Source organism: Pseudocercospora fijiensis (assembly GCF_000340215.1).
Source record: "Pseudocercospora fijiensis CIRAD86 unplaced genomic scaffold MYCFIscaffold_5, whole genome shotgun sequence".
In the NCBI taxonomy this organism is placed as follows: Eukaryota; Fungi; Ascomycota; class Dothideomycetes; order Mycosphaerellales; family Mycosphaerellaceae; genus Pseudocercospora; species Pseudocercospora fijiensis.
This window is the reverse complement of record NW_006921536.1, coordinates 1,384,694-1,401,385: the sequence shown is the minus strand read 5'-3', so window position 1 is coordinate 1,401,385 and position 16,692 is coordinate 1,384,694. Positions and strand designations below refer to the sequence as shown.

Sequence of the window (16,692 nt, the reverse complement as noted above, 5' to 3'; positions counted from 1 at the left end):
GAGTAGTAGTTCCTTCCCGATCTAAGCTAGATAGGAAAACATTAGAGAATAAGGATCTATAATTTCGCGCGAACTAGTTATAGAGTCGTTTATAACATCTCTAATATTGAGTTTTAAGGCTTGTCGATAGGTTGCATTTATATTCTCGTAGCTTAAGCTAGGCGCTATAAGGTCCGTATACTATGCTTTTCCGGAAGGTTAAGAATACTAAGAACTAGAGGGACCCTACCAACTTTTTACTAGTAAATCGGGCATTTCGTCCTCCTCTCGACCTATTATAATACTACGCTTAAAATAGTGTCTATATTAATAGTATAGCCGTTAAATATATAGTCTAAGGTGTTATTATTGTTATTCTAGCTCTTCTACGCCGTCTACGCCCTTTTTACGCCTTTACCTAACTATACCGCTCGACTCGCTAAAACATATTTTAATAGCGGTTATAAGGTAATTAATATCGTATTAAAGATAGGTACGAGCTAGTTAACCGTATATCGATAGAAGTACTACTATAATCTTTTCGGTAAGGTATTCTTATCTAAGCAGTTTAAGTTAAGTTATAAGAGGAAGATTATAAAGGAGATAGAAATCTACCTACTTAAGTACTTATCGACGAGGCCGGAGGCATATCTCGAGGAAATATATACCGCGCTATACGATCGCTTCGAGGTTAAGTTAGATCTATAATAAAGGACTACGCCCTAGGTAAACGATACTAGCCTTAGGCGTTAGGCCTATACGATACTAACCTACCGCTTAGCGCTTAGCGCTTAGCGTACTATATAAAACTATTCGGATTTACGTAGATAGACTTAGCTCCCTATTAAACCTACTAAGTCTTATATCTAGTATCTACGTACGCGTTACTTCCCTTAGGCTATAATACGTAGATTATAGCTAATCGTTTTTTACTTTATAAAGAAACTCTTCGCTATACTCGTAAGCCTAATACTAGTTAGATAGCTAGTTCTTAAACTAGTAGCGTAGGTAGTCTACCTACTTAAATAACTTTTAAACTCGGGGTTTAGGAATATCGGTTTCTATATAGTAACTATTTTAAACTATAAATTCCTAGATCTCCTTTATTACCGCGTAATAAGGAACGCCCTAAATTTCTTTTAGGGTATATTAATAATATACTATATCGCCGTATTGCTATTTCTAACGCTTGCCTTATACCGTATTACTAAGATAACGAATCTTATTACGTTATATACCGTAGGCCTATCCCTAACGAGACCGCGTATATTACGTCTAATACTAGTAAGAATACTAGTCTATAAGATAGTGCTACTACTAGTAACAAGACTAGTTTAGTATATAGAACTTATAAAGGGATAGAATAGTATTTTCGGCGCTTAAGGATCTTAGAACAGCGTAAGATCGGAGATTCCTTTAATATTTAGGATATAGGTAAAACCGTTACAGTTGTTATAAGTATAGAGATACTACGGTATCGTATAGTAGTATTATATATATTTCGTTAATAAACTACGGTTCCCCCTAGTCGTAAGTAGCGTCGAGTATAACTATTATAATTTAGTACTAGTTAACTTACGAGTAGCGGTACCCGCCTAGCTAGTATATATAAACCTCGAGTATACGCGTCTTTAGTTTCTATAACTAGTTAGATATCTAGTTTATTAACTAGTAATCTCTTAGCCCTAGTATTTATCCTTTCCTTCTCTAGTTCCTAGGGCGGTACTAAAGCGTCGCTAGCCTTCGTTAATATAAAGTATTCTTTAGTAAGTCTATCTAAGCCTCCGGAAAAAGGTAGTTATTTTCGTATTCTTTAGTTATAAATTCTTTCTCTTCTTTATTATCCGCTAGGGTATGTTTAGAAGTAATTTATTTCGGATTAGTAGTAAATTCTATTAACGGATCTCTACCTTCTAATTATAGTTTAAGTAGTGCTTAGTATTATACCGCTATCTCTCTAACTCGTTAGACCTAAGTATAAAAACTAAAACTAGTTAAAAGCTTAGAACTAGTATAGTTACTAGTTGGTAGTGTTTGTACTAGTATTTAAACTAGTATATACGATATTGTTTTAGGTAGGGATAGGCGAGTAGTAAATAGGATAGTTATATAGTAAATCGTAGCGTCGAGTAGTAAACTACGATATAGGTATAGTAAATCCGGTCGTACGAGTAGTAAGTAGGGCTTAGAGTAGTTAACTACTCCAACTAATGAACTTTCGGTAGCCCTCGGCAAATTGTGCGCGATTAAATTTAATCCCTGTTTACTACTCCAATCTCCGCAGCTCACTACGCGTAGCTGTATTCGCTAATGCAATTATAGTCTTTCCTATGGAGAAGCAACAACTATGGTTGGACGACAGTCTAGTCGTACTCAAGCACATCAGCCATAGTTTTCAGTTTTGCCAGGCAGTCCACCTCCACTTCGAGCAAATCAGCAGGATTCGCCCACGATTGCAACAAGCTCTTAACCACCTCTGCATACCTCCGTCCGGCAGCTGCATTCAGCTGTTGGAGCACTACCTCGCCAACAACGACCTTCGACTGGTTGCTAGTAGCAAATAGGTGCTTATTCCTAAGCCTCATGTAGTCGACAGGCTGGGTTTTCGTCGTCTTCGGAGCCAGAGTGCAGCATAGCGATGAAAGACTTCGCCAAAGACCCAGCTCAATCAGCACGCATCCGACGCTGAACATGTCAAACGCGCGTTGGAAAGACTCTCGGTGTTGACGCAGACAAGCTGGATGGCGATAGAGATCCGCCTCAAGCTCCGATTGCAAAGGCTCCGTGGGCTCGGTAGGGCGATCAAGGCGTGCATGAGCGTAGCCTGTAACGCGCAATTTGGAGCGCAGAAAAGCGCCAGGATCTTCAGCAGAGTCTCGAAAAAACAGCACATTGTCCGACCTGAACTCTTTGTGCAGCCAGCCTGAAGTGTGCAGCTGCAGCAAGGTCTCCAAGAGCCGGACAGCGAAATCTACTCGAAGGTTCAGGGATGGCGAGCTCGCACTGTCCAAAAGGCTTCGAAGCGACCTGTATGATGTCCTTTGTGGAATTGATGGTGCTGGAGATGGTTTCAACACTCCTTGGAGGTCGAAAACGTAGGCAAATTGGTCAAGAAAACTGACATAACCTCGGCAAGGCAGGCCATGAAAAGACGAATCAAGGTCTGCAAGGAAATTTGCAACCTTGATCACTCGATCTCTTTGGAATTCTTTGTCGATTCCCGTCTCGCTTCTCTTTTCGACAAGCACCGGAGCATTTGCATAGTGTGCCAGAAAACGGTTCTTGGACACATCGCAATCGTCGTACTGCAGGCGCTCGGGACGAAGTCGTTTTCGTGCGAGGTCCTTATAGGAATACAACTGGCTTATGGGGGGATATGATGGCTTTCGCTGAGGTAATGGAAGTAGACTGTCCGTCCTGGATCTGCTTGCAGTCGGTGGCAATCGATTGTCCACGATACCCAAAAGTAAGCCTTGCTTCTTCAATCTCGCAGCTGCAGCTACTCTGCCCTCTGCTGGCGCTGCTTCACCAAGCAGACCAATCAACTCAAGATCCTGTTCATTGACAGTATTCAGCACCGTGCTGCGCAAGATCACGTCCACAGCCTTCGCGAACTTTCTCTGACGACACGGGTCAAGAACCTGCTGCAATCTGCGAACCAGACTTCGGATCGAGTCAAGCAATACGGGCGCTTTGAGTTCGTTGAACGTCACCCACTGAAGCACCTTCCATGGCACCACTGTTTGTTGGAGAGTGTTCAATAGCCAGGTCTGGCTGCCGATTTCAGCCTGTATCCGTAGGCGACGAAACGCAGATTCGGCCTCGTCCTGGCTGAGTGGCTGGCCTTCGGCTTCTTCGAGTTCCAAGCCGTAGACTGCTTTGATCTTCCCCAGATCTGTGATAAGCTCATGGAGACGATCCAAGACCCTGGGCACACGCTCTGCTTGCCGAGCATCTACCATCAGTGTTGGGTCGTTCCGCGCCACCCCTACCTCATCTCCCCAGATGTGAAGCTTGTAAAGCTCGATATCAACCATGAGGCTAAACCCAGATGCAGCACGTTCATGATTGCGGGCTTTGCTGAGAAGGATTAGGCCTTGGACGCAAGCCTTGAATAAGCTAGCGCTGAAGCCGACAAGACTGCCGATACCTGCCGTTTCTTCGTTCAGTGGCAAGACCATAGCGGATTTTGTAGCACTCGTGGGATCCTTGCTATGATGAGACGTGGGACTGAGCTTTCTTATTCCAACTCGCTGATATAAAATAAGACGAGCGAAGTATTCAGGGCCTGACGAGCTTACAAGCTTGTAGGCTAGGAGCCTATGACACTTTTGATGACTGCGGACCCCGTTGCCTTACGCCACGAGGCATACAGAGAGCGGGCCGAAGGCAATAGAGGCACCGCCCTCTGCGTCCTTGACCGAACACGAAAAGTCCAAGCTCCGTGAGCGCTGCGCACTGCGAACTGTCCAGTTCGCAACGACCAACATGTCGTTGATTTGTGCAGCAACAATGCCTTCGATCCCTTCATCAGTGGCTACCATGAGATACAATTGCTCATCCTTTATACAAAGCCATCGTCCATGTCTGTCGCCCGGAATGACCCAAGCTCATGCGTACTTGCAGCAGGTGGACAATCGGCTAAGTTAGGGGCCATCCAATCGACCAGCTGACGACTTCACGGAGCATTTGATTCTCATTAGAACTATTGGTTGCGCACAGCCACGGATGCACATGCACTTCTACACACGGCACGGAGCGGGGAACCTGCAGCCCCAAGTGGTTGAGACTTCACCGGTCGCCCCGGATTCAGCTCCTTTGTGGTTTCACAGGCGCTTAACAAAAAAGAACGGAGCAGGTTCTCAAAGTAACAAAGTAACCATGAATGTGGCAGATCGTGCATGGTCCAGGATACAACACAACGTCTTCAAAACCGGACAAAGCATTTCCACTGTAACACAGATTGCCTCAGCAGAGGTAAGTTCCTGGGCCTGATGTGATCAATTGGGCGCCTCATATTCGGCAGCATCTGCAGTGCACGATGTTGCATCAACGAAAGGCTGCATGGCTGCAATTTGCGTTTGCTATGCGCCTTACCGCCCTACGCAGCTGTGCATACTTGAACCGTGTAAGTCCTCTCTACAGTTTGACTCGTCTCAGCATCTCTGCGTCTTCTGTCAACATGGCCGAAACGACTTCCTCTGCTTGTATAGCCGTTATTGGTCTTTGTAAGCGACTAACTAGAACATTCGTCTTAGTACTAGTATAGAGACTATAAACCTTAGCGGCCTTCTTAATATAGTTAGTATATACAGTAAACCGCTCTTTACCTAGCTTGCTAAGGTCGTCGAGTTGTTAATAAATAGATAGGGCGGTAGGCGCTTTGCCTATATCGGCCTTAGTAACTATATCGATCTTAGTAATAAGGTGCGCAATAGAGTCGCCCTTGCAAGACCTATAGATATTCTTAGTTAATAGGGCCGGCGAGAGGCCTCTATCCCTACGCTTACTAAAGGAGCCTTCGGAGAATACGTCTTCTAGCGGCGTATCTAGCATATTAACATCCGAGTTACTATAGTTAGTATTAGCACTAGTACTAGTACTAGTACTAGTACTAGAAGGAGCGCTATACTTCTTAGTAGCCTTACGGAAGGCCTAGCGAGCGTATAGTGCCTTCTAACGCGCTACTTCGGCCTTAGCGCGCTCGTCTTTAACTACCTAAGGGACCTTGCGGTTACGGGTCGAGCGACGATCTTTAGCCTATATCTCTATAGCGAGCGCAAGACTAGTAGTAGTATCGGCCTCCGTTTCTAGCCGAAGAACCTTACGTTTAAGAATATTAACGATAGGAGCCTCTTAACCTTTAATAATAAAGCCTATACTATTAATACGACAACCCTTCTCTTTTAGTAGATCCTTAGTAGTCTAGGCGTTAAGATCGACCTAGACAATCGTATCGTTATACCGCTTCTAGTAGGCTATTATAAAGTCGTTAAGTGCAAAGGACAAGTTAAGCGACTACTTACCTACCTTCTTGCTAGCGGTAGATATACGATAGATTATAGTACGGGAAAGGTACTCGGCGCCTTAGCGACGGACTAGATACTTATTAACGAACGAAGAGACCTACTTAGTACGCTCTTATCTACTATAGGCGAAGTTAATAAGGCTCTTAGGAAGACTACTCGGACCTCCCTAATATTCGAAGGCCTAATCGAGGGTCTTAAAGCGTAAGCGGATCTAGGTACCGGCTATCTCGAGGCTATAGACGATAGGAAAGGCTTATTTAATATCTATATCGTTAAGAACGTCGCGCTTAAAGATACGCTTACCGATAGACTAACGTAGGTTGTTTATACTATACGCAATTAAGATAGTAGCCTTCTCGATGTTCCTATTAATAACGCGTAGTAGGGTACGAGCGTTCTTAATCTTCTCTTATAGGTCTTCGAGGGCGGTAACAATCTAGAAGCAGTACTCGAGACTAGTTATAGCAGCTAAGGCGCTACCGGCTAAGGCTTTAATTAGAACTAGGGCGGCTAGGCTTAGGTTAATAGGAATAGGTAGGTCGCTACTACTACTAGCGCCTAGTAGGTTCGGGGCGCCGGAAGATATCTAGTCGACCGAAGCGGAAGCGGGTTAGAAACGAGTTTGTAAAACGTGTTCGTTGTTTAATAATAATAATTAAAGGGCTTAGATAGAAGGGGGGGCGGTTAGGCGGTAGCGAGTTAGTTAGTATTCGAGTAGAAGAAAACGCTTAGGAAGCTCGCTTTAAATAGTATACGAAGGTAACGTAGTCCGTATATTCCGCGCTAGTAAAGCAAACGGATAACGGCTATATATAAAAGTAAAGCTATATACGAGACTTCTTTATTATTAGGGTAGGCTAAAGTTTAACAATTAATCTAGCTAATTACTAGTAGCGACTAAGCGCCTTTAGTAACCTTTAGCTATCGTAGACTCTCGCGCGCTCGAAATGTAACTAGTTAGTTCAAGTCCCTAGCAGAAATCTATAGTAGTAAGGCTAGCGGGACTAATAATACCCCCGGGGTAGTATTAGCTTTTCTCTAGAGATACTCGGTAACGAGGAGCAAGTCGCCTAGGCCTAGCGTAGCTAATTCGTTAGTATATTAGCCTATAGCACTACCGTTATAGATATAGCATTACCTTTTATATTAGCAAGTACGTAAAGGTAGTCCGTACGTTTACCTTCTTCCTCCTTCTAAATACTAAGCTTAATAGCCTAAGGTCCCTATTCTTAGAGGCTATAGGCCTAGGTTACTATATCTATCTAAGCGATAGGAAGGGAGAGGGACAGGGAACCTCCCTTTCTTAGTTGTCTTGCGTAACTAGTACTAATTAGGGTAGGAACAGTCTCTAGTAGAGTATCCTATTATAGTTAATACCTAAGGGTAGTCGCTAGAGTCTAAGAAGCTAGAGGGAAGTAGTCCTAGAAGGGTAGAGGGGTTAGGTTCGGCTATCTTCCTAATGCTACCCCTAGGGTATTATTAGGAAAACACGCCTCGTACAGTTCTATCTAAGGAAACAAGAGCGAAGGAATAAAGTTATAGCAACATTAATCGAAGGTAAAGGCAAAAGCAAAAGACAATAACAAGATAAACTAAGAGCAATAAACGAGAGTATAAACATTAGTAGGAACAGATAATAGGTAAGGACTAAAGGTATAGGGCAGTACTGCATTAATAGCGCGGAGAACGATTAATAAGAGCAAGGAAGTAACGCAGTAGAGGTAGGTAGAGGTAAGGAAGAGTAAGCAATTATTTAGTCTCGGGATCTAGCTATAATTCTAGGCGGTCTTCGTCGCTAGACTAGTCGAGTTCCTCCTCGGAGTTAGAGTTAGATAGCTAGAAGTCTAGTTTACTATCGGAATTAATATCGGAAATGCTCTACGCGCAATTAATACGTATATAACCCTCCCTTTGTTTATAAGTTATTCCTAATAGCTTACTAAGACGTATCTAGGGATACGTATAGTTGTTAGGTAGAACAGGATCTATAATCGCGGTAGGATCCTCCTCTCGATAGGTATCTAAGGTCGGTAGAGAGTCTATAGAGGTATTAACTTCCTTCTCGGTCGGGGGAGGGCGGATAGGCTCTCTTAATTCGACGATCTTCTTTAGGTTAGCCCGGGGGTACGAGTGCTTTAAGGTAGCACTATTAAGTTCCTAAAGTCGATACGTAGAACTATCGTAAAGGACCTGCTATACCCTATAAGGCCCTTTCTATTTAAAGGCTAGCTTATAGAAGTAACTATATTCTAACTCGGACCGGTATAGGAGAACTATATCGCTAACCTTTAGAGGCTCCTAATTAATAGCATTATAGTTATTAAAATACTGCTTAGCCTCTTTACGAAGGCGCCGTTGTCGAGCAAGACCCTCTTAAGAAGTCGCAGTTATATCCTTAAGAGCCTTAGCCCGTAGGGTAAGAAGATCTACCCTAGTGCGAACAGACCCCTAATCGTAAACGCTATACGTACGATAGGACAACTTAATAGGAAGAACGGCGTCCCTCCCAATTATAAGCTCTACTAGCGTAAGTCTAGTCGTATTAATAATAGTAGTTCGATCCGCCTAGAGAAGGGCTAGGACCCGGGTAGATATAGGAACTAACCTATCCCCTCTATTAGTTATCTTAGACAAGGTATTAATTAAAGACCGATAACTACGTTTAGTAATAGCATTCGACTAGGGATAGTACGGGGAGATACGAACGTTTTTCGCCCTATATAAAACAAGTAGTACTTAAACTTCTTTAGCTATATTGTTCGTAGCGTTATCTAAGATAATCTCGTAAGGTGTTCCCTAGCGGCAAAATAGATCTTTAAATAGGAAGGTAGCTATATTACGAGCATTAATAGCGCCGTAGCCCTTATAGAAATAATAGGCCTCCGGCTATCGAGAAAGACCCTCTCGAATAATATATAAGCTACTATTACGACTAAGATAGACCCTATCGCTATACTATCGCTCTCCGACTAATTAGGTAGCAGGAATACGTAGCTCTCCTAGACGTCGGTAGCTATTCCTAAAATTGCACTTAGGATAGCTCTTATAGTAGCGGGAGACATTAGCCTATACGCCGTCCTACTAGTAGCGCCGACGAAGGACATCGAAGGTGCCCTCCGCCGCCCGGTAGCCGAGCTTATCGTAAACGGAACGAAGGATCTCTTATTAGGCTGCTAGGTCGTTAATAATACGCTAGAGAGGTGCATTAACTATCGCTTATCGCTAAAGGATTCGATCTTTAACTAGGAACCGTCGAGAATAGCAAATAATCCGATAGTATTAACTCTTAGATAGGCTAGGCGCTTTCTTCGTATAGGTTAGGAAGTAGGCGATATAATAGGAGTCGTCGGAGTAGACCCTATTAAGGATATTATCCCTCTCTAGTTTATCCGCCTTAGCTTTAGCCTAGTCGTTATCGTTAGTAGTAGGGTTCTCGTCGGACTAGTTACTAGGTTAGTTGCTAGGTTAGTCGTTAGTAGCAGGCCTAGCGATCGCTAGTATAGTATTAATATAGAAGGTAGCGAAGAAGGTACGGTTAATAACCGCGTCGACATCTTCTTCTTCTATTATTTCGGCAATATCCTCTTCTATAGCAGGCCTCCTAGAAAGGCTATCCGGTCTAGTATGCTTCTTCCTAGGAACATAGAAGACGTCGAAGTTAAACAAATAGATCTAGGCAACCTACCGAGCTATCGCAGAGTTAGGTAGGTCGGAGGCTATACGGTTAAGCTAATAGACTAGCGTCTAAGTATCGATTTCTAGACGAAAGAATACACTAAAGAGCTATAGCTAGAACTTCTTTAGAGCCTTATAGACTCTAAGGCATTCTCGCTTACTAGCATCGTATCGGGCCTCGATTGGTTTCTATAGCCCGGAGTCGTACCTAATAGGATAACGTAAGGATAGCTTCTTATAGTTATACTATATTCGTATCTCGCTATAGCCTTCCCCGCTCGAGTCGATAGTAATAATAATTAAACCCGCTCCCTCTAAGTAGTTAATAGACGTAAGTATAGGTACGCTAACGAGTGCCTTAGTTACCTTGTCCTTAGCCGCTTAGTAAACTAGGGTCTATTCGAACTTAGTATCCTTCTTAAGCAAGGCGTATAAGGGCTTATATACTAAAGCAAAGTTCTCGACCTAGATGTAGAAGTAGGAGACTACTCTAAGCTAGGTTCGGATATCCTTCTAATAGGTAGGATCTAGCTAGGATACTATCTTTAGGACCCGTATATTATTAGGATAGCGGCCGTTTTTATCGGTTACAAACCCGACAATGTTTATTCGTTTATATAGGAGCTAAAGCTTCTCCCTATATACCGTTAGATTAGCTCGCTCTAGGTCGCAGAGGACGCTATCGAGGTTCTAGATATATTCGAGAAAGAACCTACGGATGCTAGGCTCTACTTCTTTATTATCGTACCTAGTTTTAGGGCCTTTAATACCGATGTCGTCGAGGAAAGGCATCGCTATATAGGAGATATAGGCCGCGAGGACTTAGTTTATAATACGAACAAACTAGGCTACTAAGTTAGTTGCCCCTTAGGGGAGGGTAGTTTGTCTATATAGCCTAAGAGGTGTCTCGAAACTAGTAAGGTCGCGGCTATTAGGGTAAAGAGGAATCTAGTCGTAGCCCGAGAAAACGTTAACTAGTAAGGCTACAATACAGTTAGTAAAGGCTTCCGAGAACCTATTAGTCTCCGGAGGAAGGTTAGCATCTCTAATCGTAACTGCGTTAAACTTTTATATAGCGTTAATTAGACGGTACTTCTTTAGTTCCCTAGGAGCTGTCTTCTTCTAAACTAGGAAGTATAGATTGCGATACGAGGCATAGGAAGGTTCTAAGGTGCTAGCCTTTACACGCTATCGTATTATATCCTTAACTATACCTCGTAGGCTTAGATTTAGCTTGAAACCTAGGTAGGCCTAAGGCTTATATTCGATTGTTCGGATCTTCTATAGAGGGGCAACCTCCGGGTTAATCCTGCCTAGTATTAGCTAGTAACCGGCCCTATATACCTAGGCTGAGTTTTGAGCCTATATAAGAGGCCTCCTTCTATATCGTAGATAGAGCACTAACCTCGTATAGTACATTGTTTATATTACACTTCTATAATACCTATATTGTAGGGCTCTAGTTATTAGCCTAAGCAACCGTCTTATTATCCTATTATGCTAAACATAGCTGCCTATATTGCTATAGGTTATATTACCCTTAGTAGCCTATACTATTACTACTAGTAGTAGTAGTAGTAGTATTAGTTTCCGTCCTTTATTAGAGCCGAAGGTAGGGCTATCTCTTTATATCTAATAGGTTCGGGTATATCGAAGGTAGTCCTAGGGCACGAATAGCTATAACTAGAGCGAGGGCACGATAAGAGCCTATAATACAGACGATACCGAAGTATCTTAAGGGGCTATTACGACAAGCAGAGAAACCTCTTAACGAGGGCATCGCTTTAACCCCGAAAAGCTACAAACCCTTAGGACTATTATAGCTTAGGGCCTAGTCTGCGACTATAGCTAGCTTCTAAGGACTCGGCTTCGGGTCGAAGACCTATTTAGTACCGCTTGCTCGAGATAAGCTACCGCCCGCCTAAGGAGGAGATAGACTAATTACCTATCGGCCTTACTTAGTTTACTAAGACTATCAAATTAATAGTAAATACAGATTGTAGGTCGGATAGCCGGGGAGTCCCCTATTAATCGGGTAGGGCGTTCCCGGATTCGTAGCCTCGCTTAGATAGTACTTAGCCTTCTACTAGAAAAAGAAGGCTACCGCCCCCTCGCCTAGGTAAAGGAGATACGAGCTAGTTTCTAGGATCTAGGTATAAACAGAGATTGCAGTCTCTTCCTCCGAGCGGCTTTTGTCCGAAATTTACTAAACTAAGCTCCTAGAGGCAGTTAGGCGACCCCTAGGAGGCTAAATCCTAATAATACCCTAGGGGTAGCATTAGGAGAAACAGCCTAATATACTATTTTCTCGCGCAGCAACATTACAACAAACCAAATAAACTAAAGTATACTAAAAACACCTTTATATAGCATTTATTTTATATAGTATTTTATTTCAATCGTTTTATAACAATCGAATAAGCTCTAGCTCTAGCGAAAACGAGTATTAAGAATTAGCGGAATCTTCTAAATCCGAGAACGCCCCTAATCCTATTAACGAAGAAATTAGGCGGCGACTAGTTAATATAAGTAAGCCTCCTACGCCCTCTACGCTAGAGGCGCTCTATACTATCCTTATAAAGATAATAGAGAAGCAAACTAAGCTTCTCCGTTAAAACAAACGTCGCCCGCTAGAACTAGGGAGCAGTACAAATCCCTTATTCGAAGGGTAGAACGCTATAGTATATATAGAGCGTTTTAAGGAAGGCTTAATTAAGTATAAGCTCGATAGGGAGTCTAACTAGTATAAGATCCGGTCCCTTACGAGGACTACTGCTACTAAGCTTTACCGAACCCTTAGAACCCTAGTTAGCTACCTAGAGAAGGACGACAAGTCTAATACTAACTAGGAGACCTTTAAGTTAGCCTTTCTAAGGGAGTATCGAGAGCGCGATAGCCGTCGTATTAAAGGTAGTCGCGCGTAGCTCGAGGCCCTCTGCTTAGTAAGACGTACTAAGGATAACGACCTAAAGGGGTATATCCGTAAATTTGTCGAGTTAGCGGACGGCATCGAATAGAGTAACCTCGAAAACTCTTAGCGGACGAGGCTACTCCTCTAGGGATTGCCGTAGCCTATAGCTTAGCGTATCTTCCGTCGCTATAAGCTAAGCGAGGCCGATCCTAAGAGCTTTAGGAAATATAAAGAGGTCCTAGTGTATATTAAGGCCGATATTAATAGTACGGCCGATACGAGGAAGTTTATCTATAGCAAAGACCGGAATAACCTAGCGCAGGTTAGGAAAGAAGCCTTAGGAAGCAAGGGACCTAAATTCCTTCCTAAATCGCAAAGTAGTCCTAAGACCGTAACGCCTACTATTACTAAACACTTATAAGACGTTGCGGACTTAGCTAAATCCCTATCCCGACTTAACCTAAATGCGAAAGCACTATAGCTAGTTAGGGAAGTTATTAATGCTACTATACTAGGCGATATACTACTAGTCTACTAGGTTTTAGATCCTAACTATCCTAAAGCCCCTTTAGTAGATGTCTACGCTATACGGAAGATCTATTCTAACTTAGATAGCAAGTGCTAGATATATAGTAGTTTTAAACATATCTAATCGTCTTGCCCTATCTAGAAAGAGCTTCTTAATAGGAAGCTCGTTAAGCAAGTAAATAGCCGATTCTACTATATAGACACTAACGATAAGATCGACTTCGAATAGGATCGAAGAGCCCTAAAACTGCCTTAACTAAAAGCCCTTCTAGAAAGGAAGTATAGCGGAAAAATCGAGTTTAAGGAGACTAGTAATAGTACCCTCGCCGCTATTACTAAACGAGAAACTTAGAAGGTTAGGGCTAAACAGGTTAAGGAGCGAAGCAGTAACGGTACTACCGAGCCCGTTAAGGTTAACTTTGTTTCTTAGGACCCGGACGTAGTTACTAATATTTACGCGGTTACTAAGAACAGTATAGATGTTTACGCTGCTATAAGGTCCTAAACCTAGTCCTAGAACAAGGGCAAGAGCCCGCAAAACCCTACTCGCCCTAGTGCGGCTACCCCTACTAGGGTACTAAAGAACAAGGCGGCCGATAAGGCTAAACAATAGCGAGAGTTAACCGCTAAGACTAAGACTCTCTAGATAGCTATAGACCGCGCTACCCGATCTAGCACCGTACCTAGTACCCTACCTATAGAAAGCCTAGTCGTCCTAGAGACTCTAGAGGTCGATATAGAAGATATTGCTACCGACATTAGTAGTACCCTAGGGCTAGCTAACCTACCTGCCTATAAGCGGAAGTTATCCGACCTAAAGAGCTTTCGCTTTAATAGGTATATAAAAAAGTATAGTACTAGCCTAGCTAACTCCTTAGATACAAAGGCAAACGCTCTCTTCTAGGCTTTATAGTTCCTAGACCTTAAGTCTAATGTATCTATAGGAGAGCTACTAGCGTACGGTTTGCCTACTAACCTGTTCTAGAGCCGAATCCCTAACGATGCTACCTTTATAAAAGATCTCGCTACCCTCCGACGAAAATAGGGATAGGAAGACTATATCGACGTCTCTTCCTTATAGTTCCTTCCTAAGTTTTTAGGTGCCTAAGAGTTAGTAGAAGGCGAATCGGTAACCTACGAGAACTAAGAGACTATCGATAATGCTAACGAAGAGGGAGTTAAGGAGATAGGCCGAGGGAATAGTAATAATCCCGACCCTACTCTAGTTTCAGTTTCTATTAAGGCTGTCCGATTTACTAGTTAATAGATCGGTCGAGTAGGACCTCCTCGACCTAAGGAACTTTATTCTATCCCTAATAATATAGACCTTTCCGCAGTTACCCGTTCCTTCGCCGTCGTTCCCGCTATCTATATTTAAGTTACTATCGGGAGCTATAGTCAATAGATACTAGCAATGCTTAATAATAGTTCGGAGTTACTTATTATAAGTAAGCGTTAGGCTAAACAACTTAGGCTACTAATAAATAGAGACATTTCCCTCGGTATATAGGGAGTAAATAGGGAGGTTACGCTAGTAAGTACTTGCTATAATATTATAGTAGACGCCTTCGGTATATACTTTTCCTTTACCTTCTAGATTGCCGCCGACCTAAATACGCTAATTATTCTAGGTCGACTATAGTCTCGTATAACCCGAGGTATCTAGCGCAACTACGACGATAGCTTCTAGAAGGGAACTATTACTAACTAGAAGGGCAACCGAGTCGTATTTACTAGTTATATCGGAAACACTAGCTACAAGTCCTACGAGGACATCCTTGCTACTTCTAAACAGTCTTCGGGAAACGCTATAGCGCGGTTATAAGACCGGCAATCTGCGCTATAAGTTAGTATAGCTTAAATAGGTTATATCTAGAAGTGCGCCGCTCCGTACGTTAAGGCAAGCTTCTAGGTTCTATACTAAACAGACGAGTGCTCGAGGCGATAGCGAGTATAATATAATAACCGCCTACTATACGAGTTAAGGTAATAATGCTATCTCGTATATCGTCGCTAGATATATTATCGCCGGAGGCGGGACTACCCGAATAACTAACTAATTAGAGCGCGAGTCTAATGCTACCCCCGGGGTGTTATTACGAATCTAACGTTTTCGCCGGCGTTATAAATTAGGACTACTAGTTATATACCTATCTACTTAAGGAAACTTCTAGAGAGGTTTACGCGCTGTTTTGTTACGCTAATCTCTAAGCTTAACGACAAAGAGAGAGAGCTCGGGTTCGACAATCGATTAGTATATATACCCTATATAAGAGGGTAGCTAACAAGATTAAGCCCGTAAAAGGCAGCGTACATATTACCGATAGGTCTAATCCTAGCGGGAATCCTAACTAGCGATAGAAGTGTCTTAATTAGGAAGCAACATTGCTACCTAGGGATAGTCCGTACGATTAGAGATATATTACTAAAAAGTTCTCTACTATTCCTAGGGGTTTAAGGCTAATACCGGAGAGGCTTGCGAAGATTAAACCTAGTATAGAGCTTTCGGATCTTGCACTTAACCTACTATATAAGCTTCTATACAATCGCGAAGCCGTATTAGTATATGATTTTACTTACCTAGGCAGAATCAACCCGGAGGTTGCCCCTCCGTAGAAGATCCGAACAATCGAATATAAGCCTTAGGCCTATCTAGGTTTTAAGCTAAACCTAAGCCTACGAGGTATAGTTAAGGATATAATACGATAGCGTGTAAAGGCTAGCACCTTAGAACCTTCCTATACCTCGTATCGTAATCTATACTTCCTAGTTTAGAAGAAGATAGCTCCTAGGGAACTAAAGAAGTACCGCCTAATTAACGCTGCGTAAAAGTTTAACGTAGTTACGATTAGAGATACTAACCTTCCTCTAGAGACTAATAGGTTCTCGGAAGCCTTTGCTAACTGTGTTATAGCCTTACTAGTTAACGTTTTCTCGGGCTACGACTAGATTCCTCTTTACCCTAACAGCCGCGACCTTACTAGTTTCGAGATACCTCTTAGGCTATATAGACAAACTACCCTCCCCTAAGGGGCAACTAACTTAGTAGCCTAGTTTGTTCGTATTATAAACTAAGTCCTCGCGGCCTATATCTCCTATATAGCGATACCTTTCCTCGACGATATCGGTATTAAAGGCCCTAAAACTAGGTACGATAATAAAGAAGTAGAGCCTAGTATCCGTAGGTTCTTTCTCGAATATATCTAGAACCTCGATAGCGTCCTCTACGACCTAGAGCGAGCTAATCTAACGGTATATAGGGAGAAGCTTTAGCTCCTATATAAACGAATAAACATTGTCGGGTTTGTAACTAATAAAAACGGCCGCTATCCTAATAATGTACGGGTCCTAAAGATAGTATCCTAGCCAGATCCTACCTGTTAGAAGGATATCCGAACCTAGCTTAGAGTAGTCTCCTACTTCCGCATCTAGGTCGAGAACTTTGCCCTAGTATATAAGCCCTTATACGCCTTGCTTAAGAAGGATACTAAGTTCGAATAGACCCCCGTTTACTAAGCGGCTAAGGATAAGGTAACTAAGGCGAACGTTCGTATCTCCCCGTACTATCTA

At 42.7% G+C, this 16,692-nt stretch overlaps 2 protein-coding genes across 2 annotated transcripts; one reads left to right on the top strand and one right to left on the bottom strand.

The window, feature by feature from the left end:
* Nucleotides 1-2,621: 2,621 nt before the first annotated feature.
* Nucleotides 2,622-2,927, bottom strand: MYCFIDRAFT_122413 (uncharacterized protein; the record flags this gene model as incomplete). The annotated part of the gene is made up of 1 exon (XM_007929166.1): nucleotides 2,622-2,927. A coding segment is annotated over one exon (306 nt), but the record flags the coding sequence as incomplete, so codon positions are not given.
* Nucleotides 2,928-4,562: 1,635 nt separating this feature from the next.
* On the top strand, nucleotides 4,563-14,121 carry MYCFIDRAFT_175385 (uncharacterized protein; the record flags this gene model as incomplete). The annotated part of the gene is made up of 5 exons (XM_007929165.1): nucleotides 4,563-4,608; nucleotides 4,649-4,866; nucleotides 4,890-4,932; nucleotides 4,962-5,201; nucleotides 14,108-14,121. 5 exons carry the CDS (start codon nucleotides 4,563-4,565, stop codon nucleotides 14,119-14,121), a joined length of 561 nt encoding a protein of 186 aa, XP_007927356.1.
* Between the last annotated feature and the right edge of the window lie 2,571 nt (nucleotides 14,122-16,692).